This window comes from Phoenix dactylifera, chromosome 7 (genome assembly GCF_051530095.1).
Source record: "Phoenix dactylifera cultivar Ajwa chromosome 7, Ajwa_hap1_PhDact_Kaust_v1.1, whole genome shotgun sequence".
Taxonomy (NCBI): Eukaryota; Viridiplantae; Streptophyta; class Magnoliopsida; order Arecales; family Arecaceae; genus Phoenix; species Phoenix dactylifera.
In genome coordinates this window covers 27,155,190-27,177,031 of record NC_143196.1, presented here as the reverse complement: position 1 = coordinate 27,177,031, position 21,842 = coordinate 27,155,190, and the positions used below count along the sequence as shown (strand labels likewise).

Here is a 21,842-nt window from a genome sequence, read left to right as displayed (position 1 = left end):
TACATCCATGTAATCTACATGCTGAAGTTATGTGAAGAAACATAGGTAATCATTTATATCAAGAAACAACCTTCTAGAGAAAAAAAAAAATAAAAAACAAACTAAAGTAGAGATGAGAATTTTCACCTTTAAGCAAAGGATTTCTTGTTTTCACAAAAAGAAATAAAAGAAAAGAAATAAAAGAAGACTTATCGCATTTCATGTTTAGAATACTTCGGCTAAAATCAATTGAAACATGACAGAAATTTCATTTCTTCCACAATAAATGGATAAAACCTCTATTTTCATAGGATCTATGCTCAATACAACTAGAAAGGAAATAATAAAATGGCAGTGTTTCCAGAATATATATGCCTGTCTTACTTAATGTCATCGACAAGTTAATGAAAATATGTGTGTGCGTGTGTGAGATAGAGAGAGAGAGAGAGAGAGAGAGAGAGATGCCAAACCCACCAAAGCATGTCTACTGATTCATGACATTCTGCCTGCTAGCCAAGAAAGTACCAAAACAAGAGGCAACTTCTGATAAAGTTTTAAAACCCAAATTAATTCACCACAAGCACTTAAAAGATTTCCCAAAAAATATATGGTATTGGCTTTCAATAAGATTCTTCCGGAGATTTTGCAGTTAAAACATCCACTTCGTTTTCATCCTTGCAGAACTGGGATCGTTTCTTTCTCTTTTTGCATAATTGGTCCGCTCCAAACTTTACCAGCCCATTATGCCTTTGCGTATAATAATCAATGCCAAATATTGGCAATTGATGCAAATATAATGTGTACACAGATTCGTGCTTATGCTAGACATGAGAAAAAAAGGTACAATGGTCCAAGAAAGTCTAAAGTGGCTTTTCTGCAAAAAGAATAAAAGTGACCTTTTCTGCGAAAATGAGATAAAGTGGGGCTTTTTCATGCAAAATTCCTTCAATTTGGAAGGCATACTGGGATTTATACAAAATGTAAGATGGTTCTTGATGAAAAGAAGACCAAGGCGCAAGGCATATCCCCCAAACACACTTTGATGACCTTGTTCTGTTGGGTCGCCGGGGACGGAGGCGTCTGGTGTTGAAGCATGACGATCTGCATCATAGCCAGTATATGTTCCATCTTGGCATTCAGATCAGCGATCACAATTCCACGATTAGGGATCAAGCTTGTCATCGATCTTTTGTGGGATCTAGAGAAGCGCTTTTCTTATTGAAAAAAATGGGTAAATCTAAACTTTTGACCCCTGAATAACCCATCTTTGGTGGTACACAGCCTATTCCCCATAAGGTGAAATCCATATCCCCATATCCCGAGCCTTGCCTGTAGCTAAAGGCCCTTTAGCCTCTGCCTGAATAGCAACAATTACAAAAAGCATACAACAAAGCAAAAAAGAAAAGAAAAAAAAACCATTTTCTCTGTTCTTCACATTCCTGACAACCATTTGATTGTAACACCACCTCCATGTCATCTTGCACCAGAGAGCTCAATGGCTTCGGGGTTATACAAAGAATCATCACCCCAATCAAATCTCATTTGCAACCTCTCAGACTCTTCCCTCCGTGAAACTTCAGTTTGCTGCCACTCTTCCCATCTCTCAGCCAGCCCCTCCCCTTCAAGCATCCGAACTACTTCAGACATTGTAGGACGATCCTCTGGTGAAGCTTGGGTGCAAAGCAAAGCAACTTGAATAATTATTTCCACTTCCTGGCCATTATAATTCATACATAGGTTGCGGTCGACAATAGCATCCAATCGCTTTTCCCTCTCTAGTTTCTTAACCTAAGTTAGCAGCAAAACAGTCACTGTCAATATCATTACGAGCTACTAATGTGAGTAAATAAATTGAATAGCAAATGACTGAAGTCATCTACAAATGCAAGAAACAGACATTTAAAGATTCCTTCTCAGTATGAATATAAAAAAAGATCTATAAGTGATCAAAAGGGCAAGCAATGAACTATTCTCGTTCTGCATGAAAGTGGGACAAGCACATCTAAAAAAAATCCAAAGCTAACCAAGTTCTTCCATGCCAACAAATTTTTATACTACTAAGCTAGCCTTCTTGCATGTGTATAATTAACATGTGTGGCTCATCCTATGGTAAAGAAATTATTTCTTTTTGATAGTTTTGTCAAATGAAATAGGACAGAAACCCACCTTTAAGCCAAAAAAAAAGAAAATTTAAGAAAATAAAGGAAAAAAGAAAAAGAACGTGCAGATAATATCAAGAAATCTGAAATCAGCATCACAGCATGGTGCAGTGTAATTGTCTGAAATGTTGCATATAGAAGCATGATGGAAACATTTCCGAGAATGCAACATGCTGTAATTGATTCAGGATCTTCTTGTTCGGTACATTCAGAAACCCAGATATGTCGAACATTCAGGCTCAAGTTCAAAAAGCAGCAGCATAAAGTTTTTGGCTGCCCTCCTACTTTTACAATTCATCTCCTGTTTGCAATAATATGCACGTTAATGTGTATATATTTAATATGTAGCTCAGGATATTGATCTTTGGTAGTATTCTCGCATTGATAGAGACAACACTCTTTGTGTATGAATTTTTAACTTGATCTGTAGCATAGAGATAGAAGCCCAATCACAAATATGGCTTCACAGAATTTTAGGGTGATGATGTGAAGGATATGCTGGGTATAAGACAAGCGAGCACCCAAAATACCATACATCTTAATTGCACCAGTTAAGAGAAGGCATGCCTGATGATATAGTGCAGTCTTGCCGAATATCACCAAACATTGATATGCAATGCTACAGATATGGTCATCATACCCAATCCTTTTCAAGTATCTTAACAGTTCTTGTATTTATGCCAGATATGACACTTGAGAACTAAACATGTTCAACTCTCTGAGAAGTGCCATATGATAGTCTGATAAAAATTCTCTCGGACATCTTTTTAGGGTTTTTACCTATACCCCTGCAAATACGGGTTATATATGCTACTCAAAAATCACTTTGCATATATGCCACTCAATTCATCCTTTTTTGCATCGATGCCCCTCACACCCTCACATTAGATTTTTGGCTGATGGTGTATGCTTTAAGTATAAAATGACTCTTTTACCCTTTTGCGTCAGTATCCCTTGAAAAATATACGCATAAAATATAACTTCATGATGCAAATTGAATATTAATTTTTTTCCAAGAGTTTTAATGCAAAAAGATAATACAGCAATCTAATACTTAAAATGGGTACTTATTAACATTGTCAACCGAAAATTTAATGGAAGGGATATCATTGCAAAAACAGGATGATTAAAGGGGTACATATGCAATTAGTGATTTTCAAGCTGTAAACATGCAATAACCTATACTTGCAGGAGCATACATGCAAAAGTCCTTTTTCTTTAAAAAAAATGCATGCAAAAACCATTGTTTCCTACTTTCCTACTTCACACCAATTCTAAGCATCCATGTCCCATAGTGTGTTGCTGTTATTTTGCACCAAACTACCAGTGCTATCTATTCACTTAAAATGGATGCATGATGTCAAAAAGCTCAGATGGTGGCTGATATTTCGACCTCCACTAGGTTACATTATATGATTATGAATGAGATATAAATGTTGACTAACAGACTACTAGGTGATGGTAATTTTCTTTGTACTAAAATACCCATGTTCGTTTTGCCTTTATCAAGAAAATGGAGGAATAGATGCAAAACCTCAAGACAATCGAAGTGGTTGAAAGTTGAATTGCTATTACTATGTACTACAAGTAACAGTAGTGCAAGTAATATTTCATCTGAATTGCATCGTATAGATTATTGTCATCTAAGTGATTAATTCAATAGCCTATTTCAATTATGAGGATGCAAGTCATAGAACACATCATTTATAAGTCATATGTATATGAGTACACAAGAAGTTAATAAAAACTGCTGTGAACACACAGACACACACCAGACACTTAATAACCCAGGTGTCCGTATAGTTATTTAATCATTTGGCCTGGAGAATCAAGGAAGTCACCAAATAGATTTCACTAAGTGCTTTGATCATTTTCCCAGTACTGTAAGGGTACACATCCATGAGCATGCACTTAAAGAGACAAATGGAATAAATTATAGGAGATTTAGTAACCCAGGTATCTACATAGCTCTATAGCCATTCAACCTAGACACCAAAAAAGTCACCAGATAGGAATATCCAAGTGCTTTGATTATTTTTTTCCAGTACCATAAACACTCGAAATGCAGCAAACGGGTGGCTAGCATCTTTTAGCAACAAATGCTGAAAGAAAAACTTGCAGTACAATTTTCAACTATATGAATCCGTCCATCAAAACTAGAAAAGTTTATAATATAGAAATATTTACTCAAAGAATATGAAAAACTGCTCAGCAGAAAGCAAAAAATCATGACAAAGCCATCGTATGAAATGATGTGGTTCTGAAAGGCAAAAAGAAGTAACTCAGCAGAGCTAGTTAAGCTTACATGATCAAGCAATAGTACTTCATCTTCTTCTGCTAAGCGAGAAAAGTCTATTGCACGTTGTCCAGTAACAAGTTCAAGAAGCATGATCCCATAACCAAAAACATCAGTTTTCTCAGATGACCTTCCAGTCGACAAATATTCAGGTGCTATGTGGCCCATGGTCCCACGAACTTGAGTTGTCACAGACGTCCTCCTCACATCAACCAATTTTGCCAAGCCAAAGTCCCCAACAACTGCTTCAAAATCCTCATCAAGCAAGACATTAGCAGCTTTAACATCACGATGTATAATTTTCGGGTTACAATGTTCGTGAAGGTACTCTAAACCCCGTGCAGTACCTAAAGCCACTTTTTTTCTCGTAGGCCAATCTAACACTGGTTCCCCAGGTTTAAAGTCTGCACCAGTCAAGGCATAAAGGACATAAAATCAGAAATTAATAGTCATAAAGATAGAAGCTGTTAGGTTAACTGAAAATTTATACTCCAATGGACTCTGAGAGCATCATGATATAGAATTAAATTTGAATGATAATGCATCACCTACATGACTTGTTGGCATATGTCGGTCAATTCAGATTGGCTTGCAAGACCAGTTCCACCGAAAATGCTAAGGTGAGACTCAGGAGTCAACCACTCATCCTAGAAGGTTGCCCACTCACTGAATGTGATAAATCACTTCATGCTTGGAAAGAGTGAGTGTGAAAAACATTTTGTTCAAAATAGCATATGCTTCCTTACAACCCATAGCATTTTAGTAGGCCTTCTTATGACAACTTGAAGCATTGATGGTCTTCAAGACCTCTGACACTACCCACCAGAACATAACATCAGGTATAGAGTTCTCCATTTGAAATGGCTAGGTCAACATGAAGTTTTAAGCCCACTATATTACCCATTTGTGTAATTCTACTTTCACACAATAATGGTAATACTTGAGAATGGGGTTAGAGCATTAACTAGAGAAAAGATTTTCTAGCCCATGCAATAAATTCCCTTCATAATGGAGGGGAAGAAATTAGAAAGTATTCATCAAGAAAGAATGACATATTGGAAAGAAAAATTAAGATATGAAGAAATTTGATAATTTCAAAGTATTCTCAGCATTAGTACCTCGTAAACAGTAGGCAACACTCAAGTTTTGCATAAAAGGATAAACTAGAAGCCGTTCTGTTGGTGTTGTACAGAAACCAATCAACCTTAATAGATTTCTGTGAACAGCTAAACTTATCATCTCGACTTCACGTAAAAATGCAGCTTCCCCTCCAGGACTTTCATAATCAGTCAACCTTTTTACAGCAATTTTTGTATTATCTGGAAGCACACCTTTATATACTTTTCCAAAACCTCCCTGACCAAGAATATTTTTCTCACCGAACCACTCTGTGGCCAATTGCAATTCTCGCCATGTAAATCTTTTCAACTGTCCAAATGCAATTCTGCGATCGTCTTCACCTAAGTATCAAAAGTGTTGACAATTTGTCAGAAATTTCTGCAAGATGGCATTTGTGTATAAAAAGAAATATCACATTGCAGCAACCACTTTAAGTTTTCAACCCAAGCTCATGAAAAAAAAGGAAGGTTTTGAAGAAAAACAGAAAGAGGATAAGCAAGAAAATTTTTCCTATTCCTCTCGAGTTTCGTTTTAGTTGAAACTGTAGTAAAATTTTTGATCATGATCAAGAAAAATTTAGATGCAGGAAAACCAAAAATTCAAGATACTAACAGTAGATACTGACAGGGGGAAAATGAAAGGACCAAGCGCAGTTAGACCATTTAAAATGCATAAAGAGTTCTAAATCAAAGCTAAATAAACCAACTAATTTGATGAACAAATAAAAAGACAGACCTGCAACATCTACAAAAATTTCTGGTCGATAACCTTTCCTCCTACTCCTGCAGAACAGAAATGCAACCCCTATAACAAGGAACCCTATTACTCCTCCAACACATCCGAGCACAATTCTAATCTTTGTATTACCAGATCTTCCTGTCAAGACCAGTCAAAAATAAGGGCTGCTGCCTCAAGACAAAATAGACAGAATTTTTCCCTCCCCAAAAAAGGTTTTCCAAATAAATATAGGTAATCCTATAGAAAGGACTTGACGAATAACACTTATTTACCTTGGCCGGGTACATTGGAAGCACAAGGGTGTGGAAAATTTGCGCCACAATTTAGATTGTTACCTGTAAAGCTGCATGAAATAATCAAATCAGATCAACAGCCATGACTGGAGCGCTTGCATCCAGATATTACAAGGATCTGGTCATACTTGTATTTGGCTACTTGAAATAGAGGATCAGGTATCCGACCACTAAAATGATTGAAAGCTAGACCACTGCAAACACAAGCAAGATTGTGGTTGTCAAGATGTATAAGAAACATTTCTGAAAGAAAGAAATGCTTTTCAATATTGTCAAAACTATCCAAGCATAAAGACAGCGTAAAACATATTTTTGCCTTGTCCCAGAAGACAGACTGAAAATCAGCATAACTAGCGGTGGCACTTACATGTCGTTTAAGCTTGAAAGGTTTGAAAGGGATTCAGGAATATTTCCGGTAAGATTATTTTGATTCAGAGTCCTGACACAAAGTTAAACATATGCAACGATTAAGGAGAGGTTAGTTCCAACAATTGACTTAAATGGTCAAAGTTATGGTCCTGCTTACAAAATTGAAAGCTTAGTAAGCCTGCCAAGAGAAGCTGGTATTTCTCCACTTAAAAGATTATTTTCCAAATCCAAGTTTGTCAGACTAGATAAATTTCCAAATGATTCTGGTATTCCACCAGTTATATTGTTATTTGGCAATGACCTGCATAATTACACATCAAGTTAGGTGAGACTTGAAAAACAGGGTTAGATGGCTGCAACAATGTAGCAATTCTAATAGGAGCAATAGCTCCACATACACAAGGCGATTGGTAATTACTTTCTCATGTGACATGTTAGGCTCAATGAATGTACAAATGAAGCATCAATGCACAGATATACAAGCCTATCCACTCCCCTCAATACATGCATCAATAAAATGCTGTTTTATTTCAGAATCAATTAGTGCAAACTCAAAACCATGCTGTTGATGCCGACGGGACTTACATCAGCTGATTGGCTCCCCTCTCGTCCTAGGAAGTACCATGCACTTGTTGGCAACTTTCATAAAAGATCTAGAAAATCTAGAATGTAAGGACAAGAGGGTCCCATGGAAAATTTAACATATAACAGAGGCATAGAGATACATAAGATCACTTCTTTCCTCCTAGAACTAACCAGATAACTTGGGCAGGAAATATTTAATCATGCTCACTATCTTGGCAATAGTGCTCACTATCATTGTTTTTGTGCTTATATTAAGATTTTAAGTCCCAATGGGACGGGAGGCATCCTAGCCGTCCCGTTCTATTCCTATGAGAAAACAAGACCGGGATGGGTCAAGACTCCAAACCCATCCATGTGGCTTAACAAGAAGAAAAAGGAAAGAAAGGAAGGAACGATGGAGAAAAGAAAAAGTGAAAGGAAAGCAAAAAAAGAAAGGGAGAAGAAAAAGAATGAAAAAGGAAAAAAGGAAAGAAGCAAAGGAAGGATAAGAAAAGAAAGAAGAAGAAAAAGGAAAGAAAGGAAGGTAAGGGAAAAAAAAGAAAGAAAGAAGAAGAATGGAAAGGAAAGGAAAAAAGAAAGGGAGAGAAACGGAGGGCACCTATGGTACTCTCGACCGAGACTACTATTGGGATCGGGCAAGACAGTGGGGAGTCCCATTTCATAGAGAAACCGGCCATCCCACGGGATTTAAAATCTTGACTTATATAATGCATTGCCCTACCATTGATACAAAGAGTTCTCAAGGTAATTACTTAAGTTGATAAAATTATTATATTCTAACTCCCACAATACAATGAACTCTGATGCATATTCAAAGGTTAATCTTAAAAAAGCAAATGGTCGCATATAACTTTCTATTTATATATTATATACCTCATCTAATGTACTATAAATACGACATAAAATTCAAAGTAACCTTTCCTTCATGAGAGCCAAACATAGCATATGTTGACTATATTGACTCTCTCTAAAGCCCTTTACAATGACAAAAAATTTCTTTCCTCAAATGAACTCGAATTATAGTGGATAGGCCTATCTTCCCTTATGATACAAATCCATAATAACATAACTAAGTATATTACCAATACCTGATGCAAATGTCAAGTACAAGCAAGCTGAATTGGGTCAAGATCAGCAATCTATAGAATAAAAAAAAATTGAAGCAGATGACATTAAGAATAGCTCTAAAGGTATTTAGTCTATCCACCAACCAGAGATCATAAAGTGTTTTACCCATAATAAGTAATTCGTTATGATCTGTGAGCGCTAGGAGATATCATAATGTTTCTATTTGGCTCCATCTAATAAATTGTACCTGTAGTTTTCTATATCCAGCTATGTCTTTGTTCTTTTCATCTATGCTCTTGGTTCTAGCATCAATCCTGGAGGCATATTTCCTAGTTGCATGAGCTTAAAATTTTGTAACTCTGATTGGTCTCTGAATCATACATCAAGCCCTGCCAAAAGTTGGCTTTGCTAGGAATTCAGTACTGTATCGATGTTGACTTCAGGTTGAGAAACAACCAGAGAAAGTTTTCAAACTTCAATAACCCGTATTTAGATTCGTTAATTTAACCTTGTATAGATGAATTAGTTTTGCAAAGTTTAGGCTAAGCTAAGGTGATATCATAATGATTTCAAAAATATATGTAGACAATTACTATACTTACAATACATTTAAATGGTTCAGCACTCCAATGCTTTCTGACAAGGTTCCAGTGAATCCCATGTTAGGCAGTGTTCTGCACAAGAAAAGTGAAATATAACACTAAAACAAAACCAAGCCATTGTATTTGGCTCTGTGCAAAAGGATAAACTAGAAATCAACAAACATGACTAAATCGGCACTGTATACATACTATGTAATAGATAAATTGTTAAAACTTAGAAACATCTGAAAAGAATAAATAGATAGGAACTAAGATCTTGATGAATAACTTACACTTGGATGACATTGTTGCTATTATCACAAAAAACAGAGCCCCATGTGCAAGGATTGACTTGATTTTGATTCCAATCAGCAAGCTGGCTGCCAGTGGCATTTAACTTAAGCTTCATGTCAATTAATGCATCTCCTGAAAACACATAAGAAATGTTTATATAATCTCATAAATGTAACACAATAATAGAAAGCATGAAGAAAAGACAAAACTGTGTAAAATTTGAGTGAATAATAGAACATAACAGTTTATTGAGCTTCATGTGATATGATGCATCTCCTAGAAACACATGAATACCAATATAGGTTTATTTAACTAAAACAAAGATAGAAAGCATAAAAGAGATATAACCAAGGTTTGCCGTCTCAGTACCAGACCCTGTATCGGTACCATCATATTATAGTACTGGTACCAAGGTCCGCCGTACCGGTGGCGGCCCGGACCAGTACGAAACCGCTCCCGTACCGGTCCAAACTGGTGGCGTACCGGTCCGAACCGGTGGCGTACCGGTCCTTCAACAATAAACTACTGGTACCGGATTACACGCTGATCCGGTACCGGTCCCAAGCCGAACCGGTACGGCAGACCATGACTGGTACATTTGGTACGGGTTCAGCATACTGAGTGTTGGTCTTAGTATGCCCCTCGTACTATGTGTACTAGTTTGGCACCGGTATGATATGGTACAGTCGGCACACACCAAAACTAACCAGTATGGCAAACCTTAGATATAACAATACGAAATTTGAGCAAATAATAGAATCAAGCAGTTCATTGACTAGATTTTGCTAGATGCACATTATATTATCATAAGCATGTTAACAGTCAAGGTCTAATCATCATTAGCCTACAGCAGCTTAAAGTAGCAGATGCACCTGAGGCTTATTCTTTTTTGGCAAAAATATTTTCCCAGTTGGAGGCTAAAGAAAAGTATTTTTTTTTAAACTAAATGTCCTTAATTATGGTTCTTTTTACTTAGTTCTTTTTACACATCAAGTTGGAAGAGACAGACAAACCTCTAAATGCACTCCAAAGTATAAACTTGTTAAGACCCATAACTAATTCACTAAAACCCAGTCGCACCCCATGCTCCACTCCCATTTCGACAGATAGCTTCAAATCCCATCCACCTCCTACCCTTCGAAATAGAGGCTGTGTTCAACTCCCAAATACTCATAGTTCCTTTTCATATACGAAATGACGATATTTTCTCATGAAAGTTTAGTAGACTAAAACTTCGATCTAATACAAGGAATGCCAAAACAATCCTAATTTTTCCACATATCAGTCCAATTAGCCTGCAATGAGTTACATATGGGTTATTATCACCTCCAACTGACACCATATATACTTTCTCTTGGTTTTCTAATAATAAGGCAACATCAAGTTTTGCACCTTCTGGCATCTATTAGAAAAGCAAGAGCACGTTGCAATGCTTGTAGAAACCCTCATACGAGAGTATCCAGTCGAGCTACAAACCACAACTCTCAATACACACCTCTCAAGTACTGCATCTGCTACAAACCAAACCGAGAAACCTTCAAGGAGCACAAAAGGCTGCAAAAGAAGTTCTAGCCAGAAATGCCATAGAAATACGCAGTTAGTTAACAAAATCACACAATTTAGTACTTGGTTCAAACTGGCAATCTTAGAGCAGACTTGTGAGGCCCAATAGTCCCACATCGGAAAGACTCGTTCCAAAGCCTGGGCATATGAGGCGGGTGTCTCCAAATCCTGCAGACGCGTTTTGGGTGGAAAACAAAACTGGGGAGGGGTGAAGGACACTTACGTGAAGCCCCAGAACCGGACAATATCTGGCAGGGGAGCCCCGTGTTCCCCCCTCATGTGGCCCCCACGTGGGCACTAGGTGCCTCACGTGCCTCGCAGAGGCGGGGGCGTGACATTTGGTATCAGAGCCGAGGACGGCTCTTGTCTGATGGTGGGAAGGGTGTGAGGCCTAATAGTCCCACATCGGAAAGACTCGTTCCAAAGCCTGGGCATATGAGGCGGGTGTCTCCAAATCCTGCAGACGCGTTTTGGGTGGAAAACAAAACCGGGGAGGGGTGAAGGACGCTTGCGTGAAGCCCCAGAACCGGACAATATCTGGCAGGGGAGCCCCGTGTTCCCCCCTCATGTGGCCCCCACGTGGGCACTAGGTGCCTCACGTGCCTCGCAGAGGCGGGGGCGTGACAAGACTAACATCTAGTGATAGACCTTATGCTGCTACAAAAGGATATCAAGAAACCACAGCGATAAACATATTGAGCAATTTGAAGCATATAACCCCCTGAAAGATTTGTCTTATCCATAGAATATTAATACCAAAGTCTCCTATATAGAGCTCTACTACAACAAATTATGCAGAAGCTCACACACACATGGTATGAGCCTAACCAATATCGGGACCTTCGTGGCAGCCTCAATGCTTCCTGGCACCAGACCTCTTCACATGATATTATATACACTATCTATATTTTTAAAAAGTGCGAGGAAAACCAACAAATTTCATATATATGACGAGCGCAGAAGAGTGCTGTTGATACATGCATTCAAGTGATATCTTTTGATAACATTAATAACGTTATGATAGACTCTCAAGTAGTTGCTAATAGTATGAACCACCTTGATGTAGTTGCTAATAGTATGAACCACCTTGATGTATGAACCACATGCATTCATACAAGATGCATGCAACAAGAGATAGGAGAAAATATTTATCGACTCTAGTTTTCTGTGTTTGGCATGGTTTTCTCTTTGTTTTGCTCAGGGACATCATTACTTAATCAAATTCACTTTCCTTATTGTGCAAGTTAGAACTTTCATTCCACGACAGCAGAAAAAAATATTTTTTTAAAAAAAAATCAAAATAAGAAGAAGGCATAACAAACAGGACAACATAGCCAAGACCCAACTTGAAGGTGACAAGAGGACAAGCAAGCAAAAGAACATTAAAGAAGCAATTGCTTTCAACCTAAAGATTGAGAGCACCCTCAAACAACCACTCGATGCAAATTCTAGAGCCAAAAATCCAAAATCAATTGTTATTCAAGATAACGATTATCTGTAACACATAGCTATAGTTGTTTGAGAAATCCTTATTTATTTCCAGATCTCCAACTATAATCATGAGAGGGCATCTCTCTCTCTCTCTCTCTCTCTCTCTCTCTCTCTCTAATTTGTGTGTATTGGGCAAATGAATCACCCCTCATTGTCCCTACATAGCAAAAGCATTAATTTGCTTTTGTAAACACTAAATATTAATTATACTATACGAAAAGATGAGTTTGGAATTTTGGAATATTCACTCAATACTCCATCCATCACATCTCTCTCGACATATTCATTACCAAAAAAATGGAAAAAAAGTCCTTGTGCAACATCCTTGCTCCATCTCTCTCAAGTCTCTTTCTCTCCTTCAATTAGAATAATAAAGAAGATACAATAACTAAATATAGTTGCCTAAACAAGAGTCAGTTAATATCTCGTCTTACATAAATATTGATGCTTCTCCTCAATTCCCATCAAAATATGTTGAATCTCATAATTACCATATAGATAGGTGCCTATCCTCTACCAATTTGAAGCAATTTGAAGCCTTGAATCGAATATTAATTGGACAATATATTTTCATATTCCAAGTACATCGCTTCCAACTGCAAACAAATGATAATTGGATCACATCCTGGACATATTATTAATCTCCCATCTTCAATTTACTCCATCATGCCCTTCAACCCCTACCTCGACTTTTTGAATCCCCGCCATTTGGTATTTTATTTGCAAAAATTGTTCGAGTCCATCAAAAGGGAACTATCTTTTCCTCCTCCACTTCATACAATATTAGATATGCCCACCTACTTTTGCATTTGATAAGAAAATAGACTGGACGTGATCTCTTGGGAAGGAGTAAGAGGATGATTGAAAATGGAGATTATTTTTAGTGAAGTGGTCCGGGACAGTTTAGCTTCCTAAGAGTCCTTTTCTTTTTATGTTTTTAAAATTCTAATGAGGTAAATGCTCCAGATTCTTTTATCAAAAAAGGCTCCAAATTTTTCATACATAAATGAAAAAAATTTTATACAAGAGTCCTATATCCCATTTTATAATGATAAAAATTATCAGGATTTGACATTAGTTTAGTGCAGCTCTTTCCTTTTGTTGATTTTTTATCCGGCACTGTTTCCTTTCCTCATCTTTATAACATACACGCATTTTATTCATGCTGGGACTTATCATATTTTTTCTTTTAAGTTTTTTTTTTCTTCGTTTTCCATCTGACATGATGCACGTATGATGGTTGACATCCAAACTCCAAGTGACAGTTGATCATGCCAGAGTTTGCATTAGATAAAGCTTAAAAAAGCAAGCAACCTTCAAAGACACAAAACCATTCTTCCACCCTGCAATTTTCTATCCATTTGCCCAACCACAAGGTTTCATTATCAATCTCATAGAAACTCCAAATAGGAAATAAGCAGCAATTTTAGTTAAAAGTCTAACTGCTTGACACCCACCTCAAGTTTTCCCTCCTCCATCCATCAAAATCTACTAGAGAAGTTTTATGCAATTCACTATTAGATCCGCAATCTACAAAAAGCAGTTGAGGAGTAGTTTGAGAGTAAATTGTGCAGATAAGTTTCATTAAAAGTAGGTGTAATAATATATTCCTTGCAAGTGAATAATCGGTGGTGCTCCATGTCAAACATCAGTCCATTCGACCCTACCCTTCTCTTCTCGAATACATTTCTTCAGGGCCTATATCATTATTATATAATGTTAAGCTAAGATGAGATAGGATCTAAGCCTTCCAACAACCAAATCTACTTTAAATGATCTATTAATTTACACTTTATAATCCACCCACCTATGCACAATCCAGTGCTTCCCGAATATGCCCCAACACAATATTAATCACCACTATCATACTCATATTCATCCAATATTGTTCTTGCATATCCTAAATAAGTATCTAGTCAAGAAGCAATCTCTTATAAGCCGCTCTTTTATGCAAGTACTTAAGGTAGCCGAAATCAATTGCCAAAAATTGGCCTCAACTACTCAGGCAACAAATCTGGAATTAATTCTGTAGCTCCATAAATATATAGGTCCTTAACATTCTGATGCTGCCCCTTTTTTGGTATTAGAGCAGCATAGTGACATTAGTGTCAGTAAAAAGACATTATAATGACAAATATCTCTATGGATCTCCAAAATATCTTCCTTGGTTGTTTATCTTCTAGAAAAGCAAAAGAATAAAGTTCAAGCTACAAAAATGTTATGAAAAGCAACAGGTTATAGAAGGAATGTAAGACAAAATCATGCACTTGTGTGTATTTAAGAAACAGAATGGAAGACACATTTGCTATGTAACTATACTAGAGATTACTATCTAAAGCTAAAACTCTAAGAGATGTGGTTCATTAATTGTAATATCACTGTAGAAAAACTCCTAAGTTGCATTGTGGTGTAGATCTGAACGTACAAAAATTCTCTTTGTGCCACCTCACAATGATGTCGCATGCAATTATTCTCTAGAAATCAGAAAGACTGCATTCCTAACACACTTATATACCACACAGCAATATGACCAACACCAGAAGGTAATTTTATCTTATTGGTTGTTCATTTTTAAGTTATAAATGTTTTTGAAAAAGCAATAGCTCCAAAGTTATATGCCAAAAACATATTATTCTAAGAAATATCTAGCCCAAGAATACATAAAATTTGAAGGATTTTGATAAAATAAAACAGAACTGAACAATGACCTGTCAATCTTAGCAATCTTGACTGCCAAAAAGCAAACCAATGATATCATACATCATAACACAACGGTTGTTTAATAATAGAAAAATAATCAACAATATGATAATATGAAGATCACTTAAAATTGATGGCCAAACAAATGAGAGAAAAAGAAATACAACGAACAGACAATTCAAAGCTAAACCATCAATGTAGTGCTTGCTGCCAAAGTGTTATATAAAAGAACTGGACTATTAAAAGGTACCAGAGAGATGGACCAATAGCTCTTTAAATGATTTTGTGTGCGCATTGCATGTGTAATTGTTAGTAATATGTCCAAAAAGGAGATATTCCCATACAGATGTAAGAAACTCTATTGAATAAATGGTAAGCATTCCTTCACTACTGTAAATAAGCAGGGGAAGGGCATAAAAAGATGTTAATAGTTCCAAAGAGATGTACGACCTACATGAACTCATACATTAAATAATCGCATCAGAAAAAGACTGACATGCAAAAAATTCACATTTTCCTAAAACGAGATCACACCAACAAAAAATGGCTCTTTATTATTTTAAACATAACATATAATTAAAAAAGTCAAAAAGTACCTTGACGATCAGACTCAGCAAAAGGTTGCAGCAAGGCCAAAATGAACAGTACAATGATCAACTTCATCTTTCCTGCAGTTTGTCTCACTTGAGCCAATTAAAGTCGTCCTAGAGGAAGGTGACCTCCTAGTAGTGTCGTGCAATCAAGATAAACATAATACAGTAAATATCAGTATACAAGGGTCTTCAAAAAAAGGAAACAAATATGTGAAGTTTCCTCCATTTAAGGTAATTTCAAAGGGAATAATGAAGTAACAGTGTTAACAACTACATTCAACATATGCATTTTCCAAAAGGCCATTCTTAGGGTGTATTTAGCAAAGTAACAGAAAACATATGAGTATCCTATGTTCTCCAAAAAAAATCAAACACAGGATGCCTGTAGAGGCTCATATGCATCACTATGCCTTTAACAAATACATACATTTGGTTATTAGCTTTTTTTTTAATTCCATTTATGAATCTCAGCTAAGATATACTACCATACAAACATATTAAGGAAAATAATTGTATCTGATACTTGAGAGCAAGTTTTGTAACAAACAAAGAAAATGTATAAGCAACTTATGTGTCAAAAAAAGGCAGATTCTATCACATTATATTAATGTAAGTGTCAAGCAAAAGAAAAAAGAAATATATGTGGACAGCACAGATATAAGCATTCAGACAGATCAGGTTCACACAATGAGACCCCAGGCTTGACCTTATTCAGGCTTGTACCTGGTTCCCTAAGTTTAGGCTTGATCTATTAAAATTATTGATTATTGGATGGGCCTTGGGACTGACACAGTTGATACATTGGCCCCCGAGGCATAAGTTGAGCAATAACATGTATACCTATCTCCCAGGAAACATGACTAGCATTGCATTACTAACTACTTTTCAGGGTGATAATACATAATTTTGGTTCCAAATATAAAACACAGTCCACCTTTAGGACTTTGAATCATCTACATCATGGATTCTTTATCAAAATTATACAAAACTATCGAGCTAAGACTGCCATACATGGTCTAGGAGGCCTAAAATGAGTGTCATTATGAAGGCTGGACAGGCTTAGAAAAAAAAAGCATCTACATTTAAATAAACCCAGGTCACGCCTCAGAAGCTGTTTGATTGTGCTCCTGAAAGGACTAGCATAATCCAAGTCAGGGTGCATGCACCCCTGCACGTAAGATAGACATAAAAAAGGTGTGTATTCCACAAAATATTTAATAAGAACAGCCTATAACCCTCCCTTTTCCTGAAAGGAAGAAGCCTTTCTTCCAGTTCACCACAAATTTTCAATTAGGGCCTCTTGCACTACATGAAAACTTCATGAGAGGTTATACACAAATTATATTTTCGAAAGCTTTCGTTTGCAAAAAGATTGTATCATAAAATGTGGGGGAGCTCTTCTTGATGAATATGAACAAATAATTTGTTAAATGTGAGTGAGATCTGTTTACATGACTATCCTGAAATCGTCTGTTTCAGTAATCAAGATTCAATAGTGCATGCCTCTGAAGATCACCGTGGAAAGATAACCTTATTACATGGAAAGCCTAACTCCACAATATTGATGTAAAATCTTTCAAAGTCTCCTAGGATAAAAGTCCTCAAAATCTTAGCAACCAAAATATCAGGCACAAAGAAAAGGACAGCAAGAAAGTTGAAAATACAAGATTTGATATCAATAGTGAAAGCATTTAGTTTGTTGCCAAACTTAGCTCCAGATCATTCTCTAGTATAAAGGACATGGGTGATTTTTGCATTTGTTGGAGTTAGAAATGCATATCTTCACTTTCCTTTTATGGTTCTTTAATTGACTGTTACCAACAGTCACAAATCCAAGGGCTAGAAGCCCAGTGGGTCTTACATCATGGGTTGAACTGCTGTCTCTCCTCAGTCATTAAACCATTACACTGAAACAAAATTTAGTTTTGGACTTTTGAGGAGAAGCATTGGATAATTTCCCAACTGTTTTGCATGTCTCTTTCAACTGATGATTTGACTTAGACACTAGGGAGGCCTCCAAGTTTATTCCTGATTCTATCCAATGTGGGAGTAGAATACAAATATATAACAAAAAAATTAAAATCTTTATAATTTGTCTTCTTCTTGAATTGCATTGTATTCATTTGCTTTTCTCATTTCTATTGTTTTATGTAACATATCATGGAGCAAGAATGTTGCTTGGGGAAGGAACCAAGAGATAAATTAGCACATTGTTGGTCCTCTATATTGAATAAGTGGTACTGCATGATTGTATAAATCATCATCTAGCAGTTGCAAACCATAATTTTAGGAAAAAATATTTCTTTTTATAAAAAAAGGCATTCTGGTGCACAAAACTCCTGTTGCTGCAGGGTCTAGAAAAGGTCAGACATAGCTTTACCCCCACATGCAAGAGGTTGTTTCCATTTTTCGGACCCCAGACACCAAATCACAATAGAGCAACCTTACTATTGCACCAAGACAAACCCTCAATCTATTTTATAATATTTTAAAAAATAAATAATATTTAGAATTTATTTGTATCTTTTGTTCCACAAAAGTAAATAAATAAAAAAGTTTAAAACCATATATTCTAATGTACAGTGAAGCTCGCACATAACAAAGAGAGTTACATAAAAACTAAAAGTAGTATGAAGATATTTTTATATAAGAAAAAAGAAAACATGACTATATTCATATGTTTCTGAACCAATACCTAAGTTGAATGGGAAGAGATGTAGAAAGTGCAAAGCATAGATAGCATATTAAACCCAATTTGTTTTTATTCCTTCTTCTCCTTCAATAAATCTTTTCATCTAAATTACTAAGCATGCATACTTCATAAAAAATTGCTATGGGGCATTGCCCGGTTACCTTATCATTTTCGCTTGCTGATATGGTATGAGAATTAAAGTCAAGAATCAACCAATTCTAAATGAACTGCACCAACTCCTGTGGGTTAAAGACTTGCAGGAATCCCCTCATGCCATGTTGGCACAAGGAACTAACAAGATAACTGAGCAGCACATGATAGCATTATTCCTAACATTTTTTAAGAATCCCTTTGTTGGGAAAGCAAAATCCTCATCAAAACTTTACTTGGAGCATGGCATTAGTACGCGCTAGTCTACATGTGGAAATGGATGGACCCTGAACTTTTTTCTAAAATAAGTGGAGGCAAAGACCTACTATTATGGTTATCCTAGCTTTTAATTCATTTGACTGGTTTCCATTTTAAGGAAAACATCTATGAAGGAAAGGGTCCCAGGCTGTCTTCAGATGTGATAGCCCTGATGCTGGAGCAATGCATAAGGGAGATCAAAATTTTAGGGGAGGGCTAATTGCCGCCTCCCACAACCGTCACTGCCCCAACCCTGGGTCCCACCCCAGCCATGGTGTTTAGTGTTTAGCATCGGATGCTAGGTGTACCTTTTAATTATGGATATCTCAAATCCTACAACTATTCTTAGACCTTTTAAACTTCCAGCTTCATGCAAGGAAGCCATGACATGCAGTCCTATCTAGCCCCCATAGATCTAAAATTCAGCTGAGGCATTACTAGTGATATAAATCAAGAGAGGCCAACTACCCTCGTTTGAAAAGGGAGAAGCTGATCATTAAACATGTTGGTTTTTTAGGTCATAGCTTCATCTACAAGGTATATAACTGATTGTAGAAATTTTGATTTGTAAGAATTTCTAGCTTTACAATATAAGATTGCTAAGAGACCCTTGGTGATGATGGATTTGAGTCAATGAGATTTCTTGTTTATAGACACCAGATCAATGTTTTAGAAGACTTAATTGGTAGACAAGTGGCCACTAAAAGGTAGGTAAATGCCTAGGTTGCCCTAGAGGTCAAGACGACCCGAAGATGGTAAGTTCACAAACTAACTAAAATTTAAGAATTAAAAAAAAAAAATCTGACAAGGTAATTATAAAGAAAGAAATGCAACATATCATATAAAAGAAGCAAGCCGAGGGGAAATGCAAATCTGGAAAAATTCAATATCGAATAAATTGATTTCATTTTCTATACTTAAACATGATGCACAATATTAAAATGCTTAGGCAATCATATTTTTTTGTTTTTTTGGTACAATCTAAATAATCAACCTCTAAAACATCCCTCCTCATGAAGAAGTGAAGTATCTTAGAAATGAAGCCAGTTTTGGTTTTGATTAAATTAAGCCCATGCAAGGCACAATAAGGAATTGAGGGAACCCCTAGATATTCAAAGAAGTCTATAGTTCATCTCTACTGATAGTGGAAACTCTCTTTTGGCTCCTCTGCCTAACATAAAACAGCTCCAACAGACGAATATGATGGAGACCCCAGCATGTATCCCATCTACTTTCCTTTATTCTTTTTTTCTTTTTTTTCTTTTAGTTTGGTCATGGTGCTCCATATCATCCATCAATCCATCTCCATAATGCTGCAATGATTCTCATCTTAAATAAATATAATGCGCAAGAGGTGCACCTCCCAAAAATTGAGTGCGAATTTATGAAATTACATGAATAACAAAAAAAAAATCTTTAAACAGAATGGAGGATCGTAGCAATCCATACTATCTCTCATGTGTATCGCACATGTCAGAATCTAGCTGACAAGTACGAGACTATTTACACTAATCATTTTCGGTGGGCACTCTCTCCATACGTAGCTAGGAATTTCATTTTTTATCGTTTCTATCTTTAGGTCGCAAACCGGGTTACAACCTGGGACTGCATCCTCCTTCATCTGGAAGGAGGTTGTGAGTTCAAATACCCAGAGGCGTTTCTCACCTCTGACGGTAAGTTCTCATTAGTAGTATTCCTACCATTATTCATTATTCTCAAAAAATTAAGATATCGATGCTAGGCTTCACTTCAAGCAAGCAATTGTTCTCGTCCACCGAGATAAGGAAAGACTGGTTCCCCCTTTCGAACTAGAAAATCCTCTTTCCCCTATAACCCCCTTTCACTCAAACAGGAGGAAACAGAAGGAGTTTCAACTCCATGGTCGCTCAAAACAAAAGGACCACCAAGAAGGACAAAAAAAATGAGGCCAAGATGCAACGCAGAACACATGCTCCAAACAAATGATTGAGGTAACCTCCAATAATTGAACCATGGGGAGCAAAAAGGAATCTTTCCCAGCTTCTTACAACCTCCAAACCCCAAAAATCGCAACTTCTACCAAAAATCTTGGAAATTCCCATCCTCCTAAATCCTATCGTGAACCATAAAATTGCCAAAAAAATCACCCAAAAATTAAAAAAAATGGAAAGAGAAGAACACACTTCAGTGAAAACTACTCTCGCAAACGTATCCATCAGTTCTTCAAAAAAACTCCCAATTTTGACAAGAATCCCCCTGAAAGAACATTAAAAAAACAAAAAAAAGTTCGATGCAGCGTTATAAACGGCAAGAGGAAGGGATTAGAGGGGACAACAAGATCGCCATACCTTAAGAGACGGTAATCGATCGCTCCGAGAACGACTGACTCCTTTACTCCTTTTCCACTAGAATTCGAAGAGAAATTTTTTTATGCCAGGCAAGATTTTATCCCAATTCGCAGCCTTTTCTCTGAGCCATGCTCTCGGTCCAGATAGAGAGAGAGGGGGCGCTGCGGGTCACTCCGCACTCCCCCACGTTACTCGCAAGGCAAATAAAAGAAATATCGCACTTGGCCTATAAAACTTCGTTATCCGAGTTTAAAATTTTTCCTGCGTTGCACTCCGTCCCACTTGGATTTAAAAATCCTCAATAGGTCCTTTAAATTAGCGGATTGGCCCAATATGATCCCGCGCACCGACCGCTTTGGGTGGTTCTATATACACCCCCCCTATTGCTCAGGACACCCCCCAAAAATTTAAAAAAAATTAAATACTCTCTACACCCCCCCATTTGCTAAGGACACCCCTAAAAAATTAAAAATTCCTAAATTACCCCCCACCCTCCCTACCCCCTCACCTAAATTGCTCTCTACACCCCCCAAACCCCCCCCACCCCGCTCTTCCCCTCCAAAACACCCGCCGGCTTCTCCCTTCCG

At 36.9% G+C, this 21,842-nt stretch overlaps 1 protein-coding gene across 4 annotated transcripts; it reads right to left on the bottom strand.

Moving 5' to 3' along the window:
- Positions 1-735: 735 nt before the first annotated feature.
- SERK3 (LRR receptor kinase SERK2) lies at positions 736-21,596 on the bottom strand. Of its 4 annotated transcripts, XM_039127336.3 has the most exons (13): positions 21,256-21,518; positions 21,091-21,163; positions 15,832-15,957; positions 9,481-9,613; positions 9,209-9,280; positions 7,111-7,254; positions 6,952-7,023; positions 6,713-6,778; positions 6,564-6,634; positions 6,289-6,429; positions 5,553-5,894; positions 4,444-4,838; positions 736-1,767 (listed from the first exon to the last, which is right to left on the bottom strand). In XM_039127336.3, exons 3-13 carry the CDS (start codon positions 15,896-15,898, stop codon positions 1,453-1,455), a joined length of 1,818 nt encoding a protein of 605 aa, XP_038983264.2. In that variant the 5' UTR covers positions 15,899-15,957; positions 21,091-21,163; positions 21,256-21,518; the 3' UTR covers positions 736-1,452. The 4 variants fall into 4 exon arrangements, with proteins under 4 accessions (XP_038983264.2, XP_038983263.2, XP_088557541.2 ...); XM_039127335.3 differs by lacking the exon at positions 21,091-21,163 and having other exon boundaries at positions 21,256-21,596; XM_088701415.2 differs by lacking the exon at positions 6,289-6,429.
- Positions 21,597-21,842: the final 246 nt, after the last annotated feature.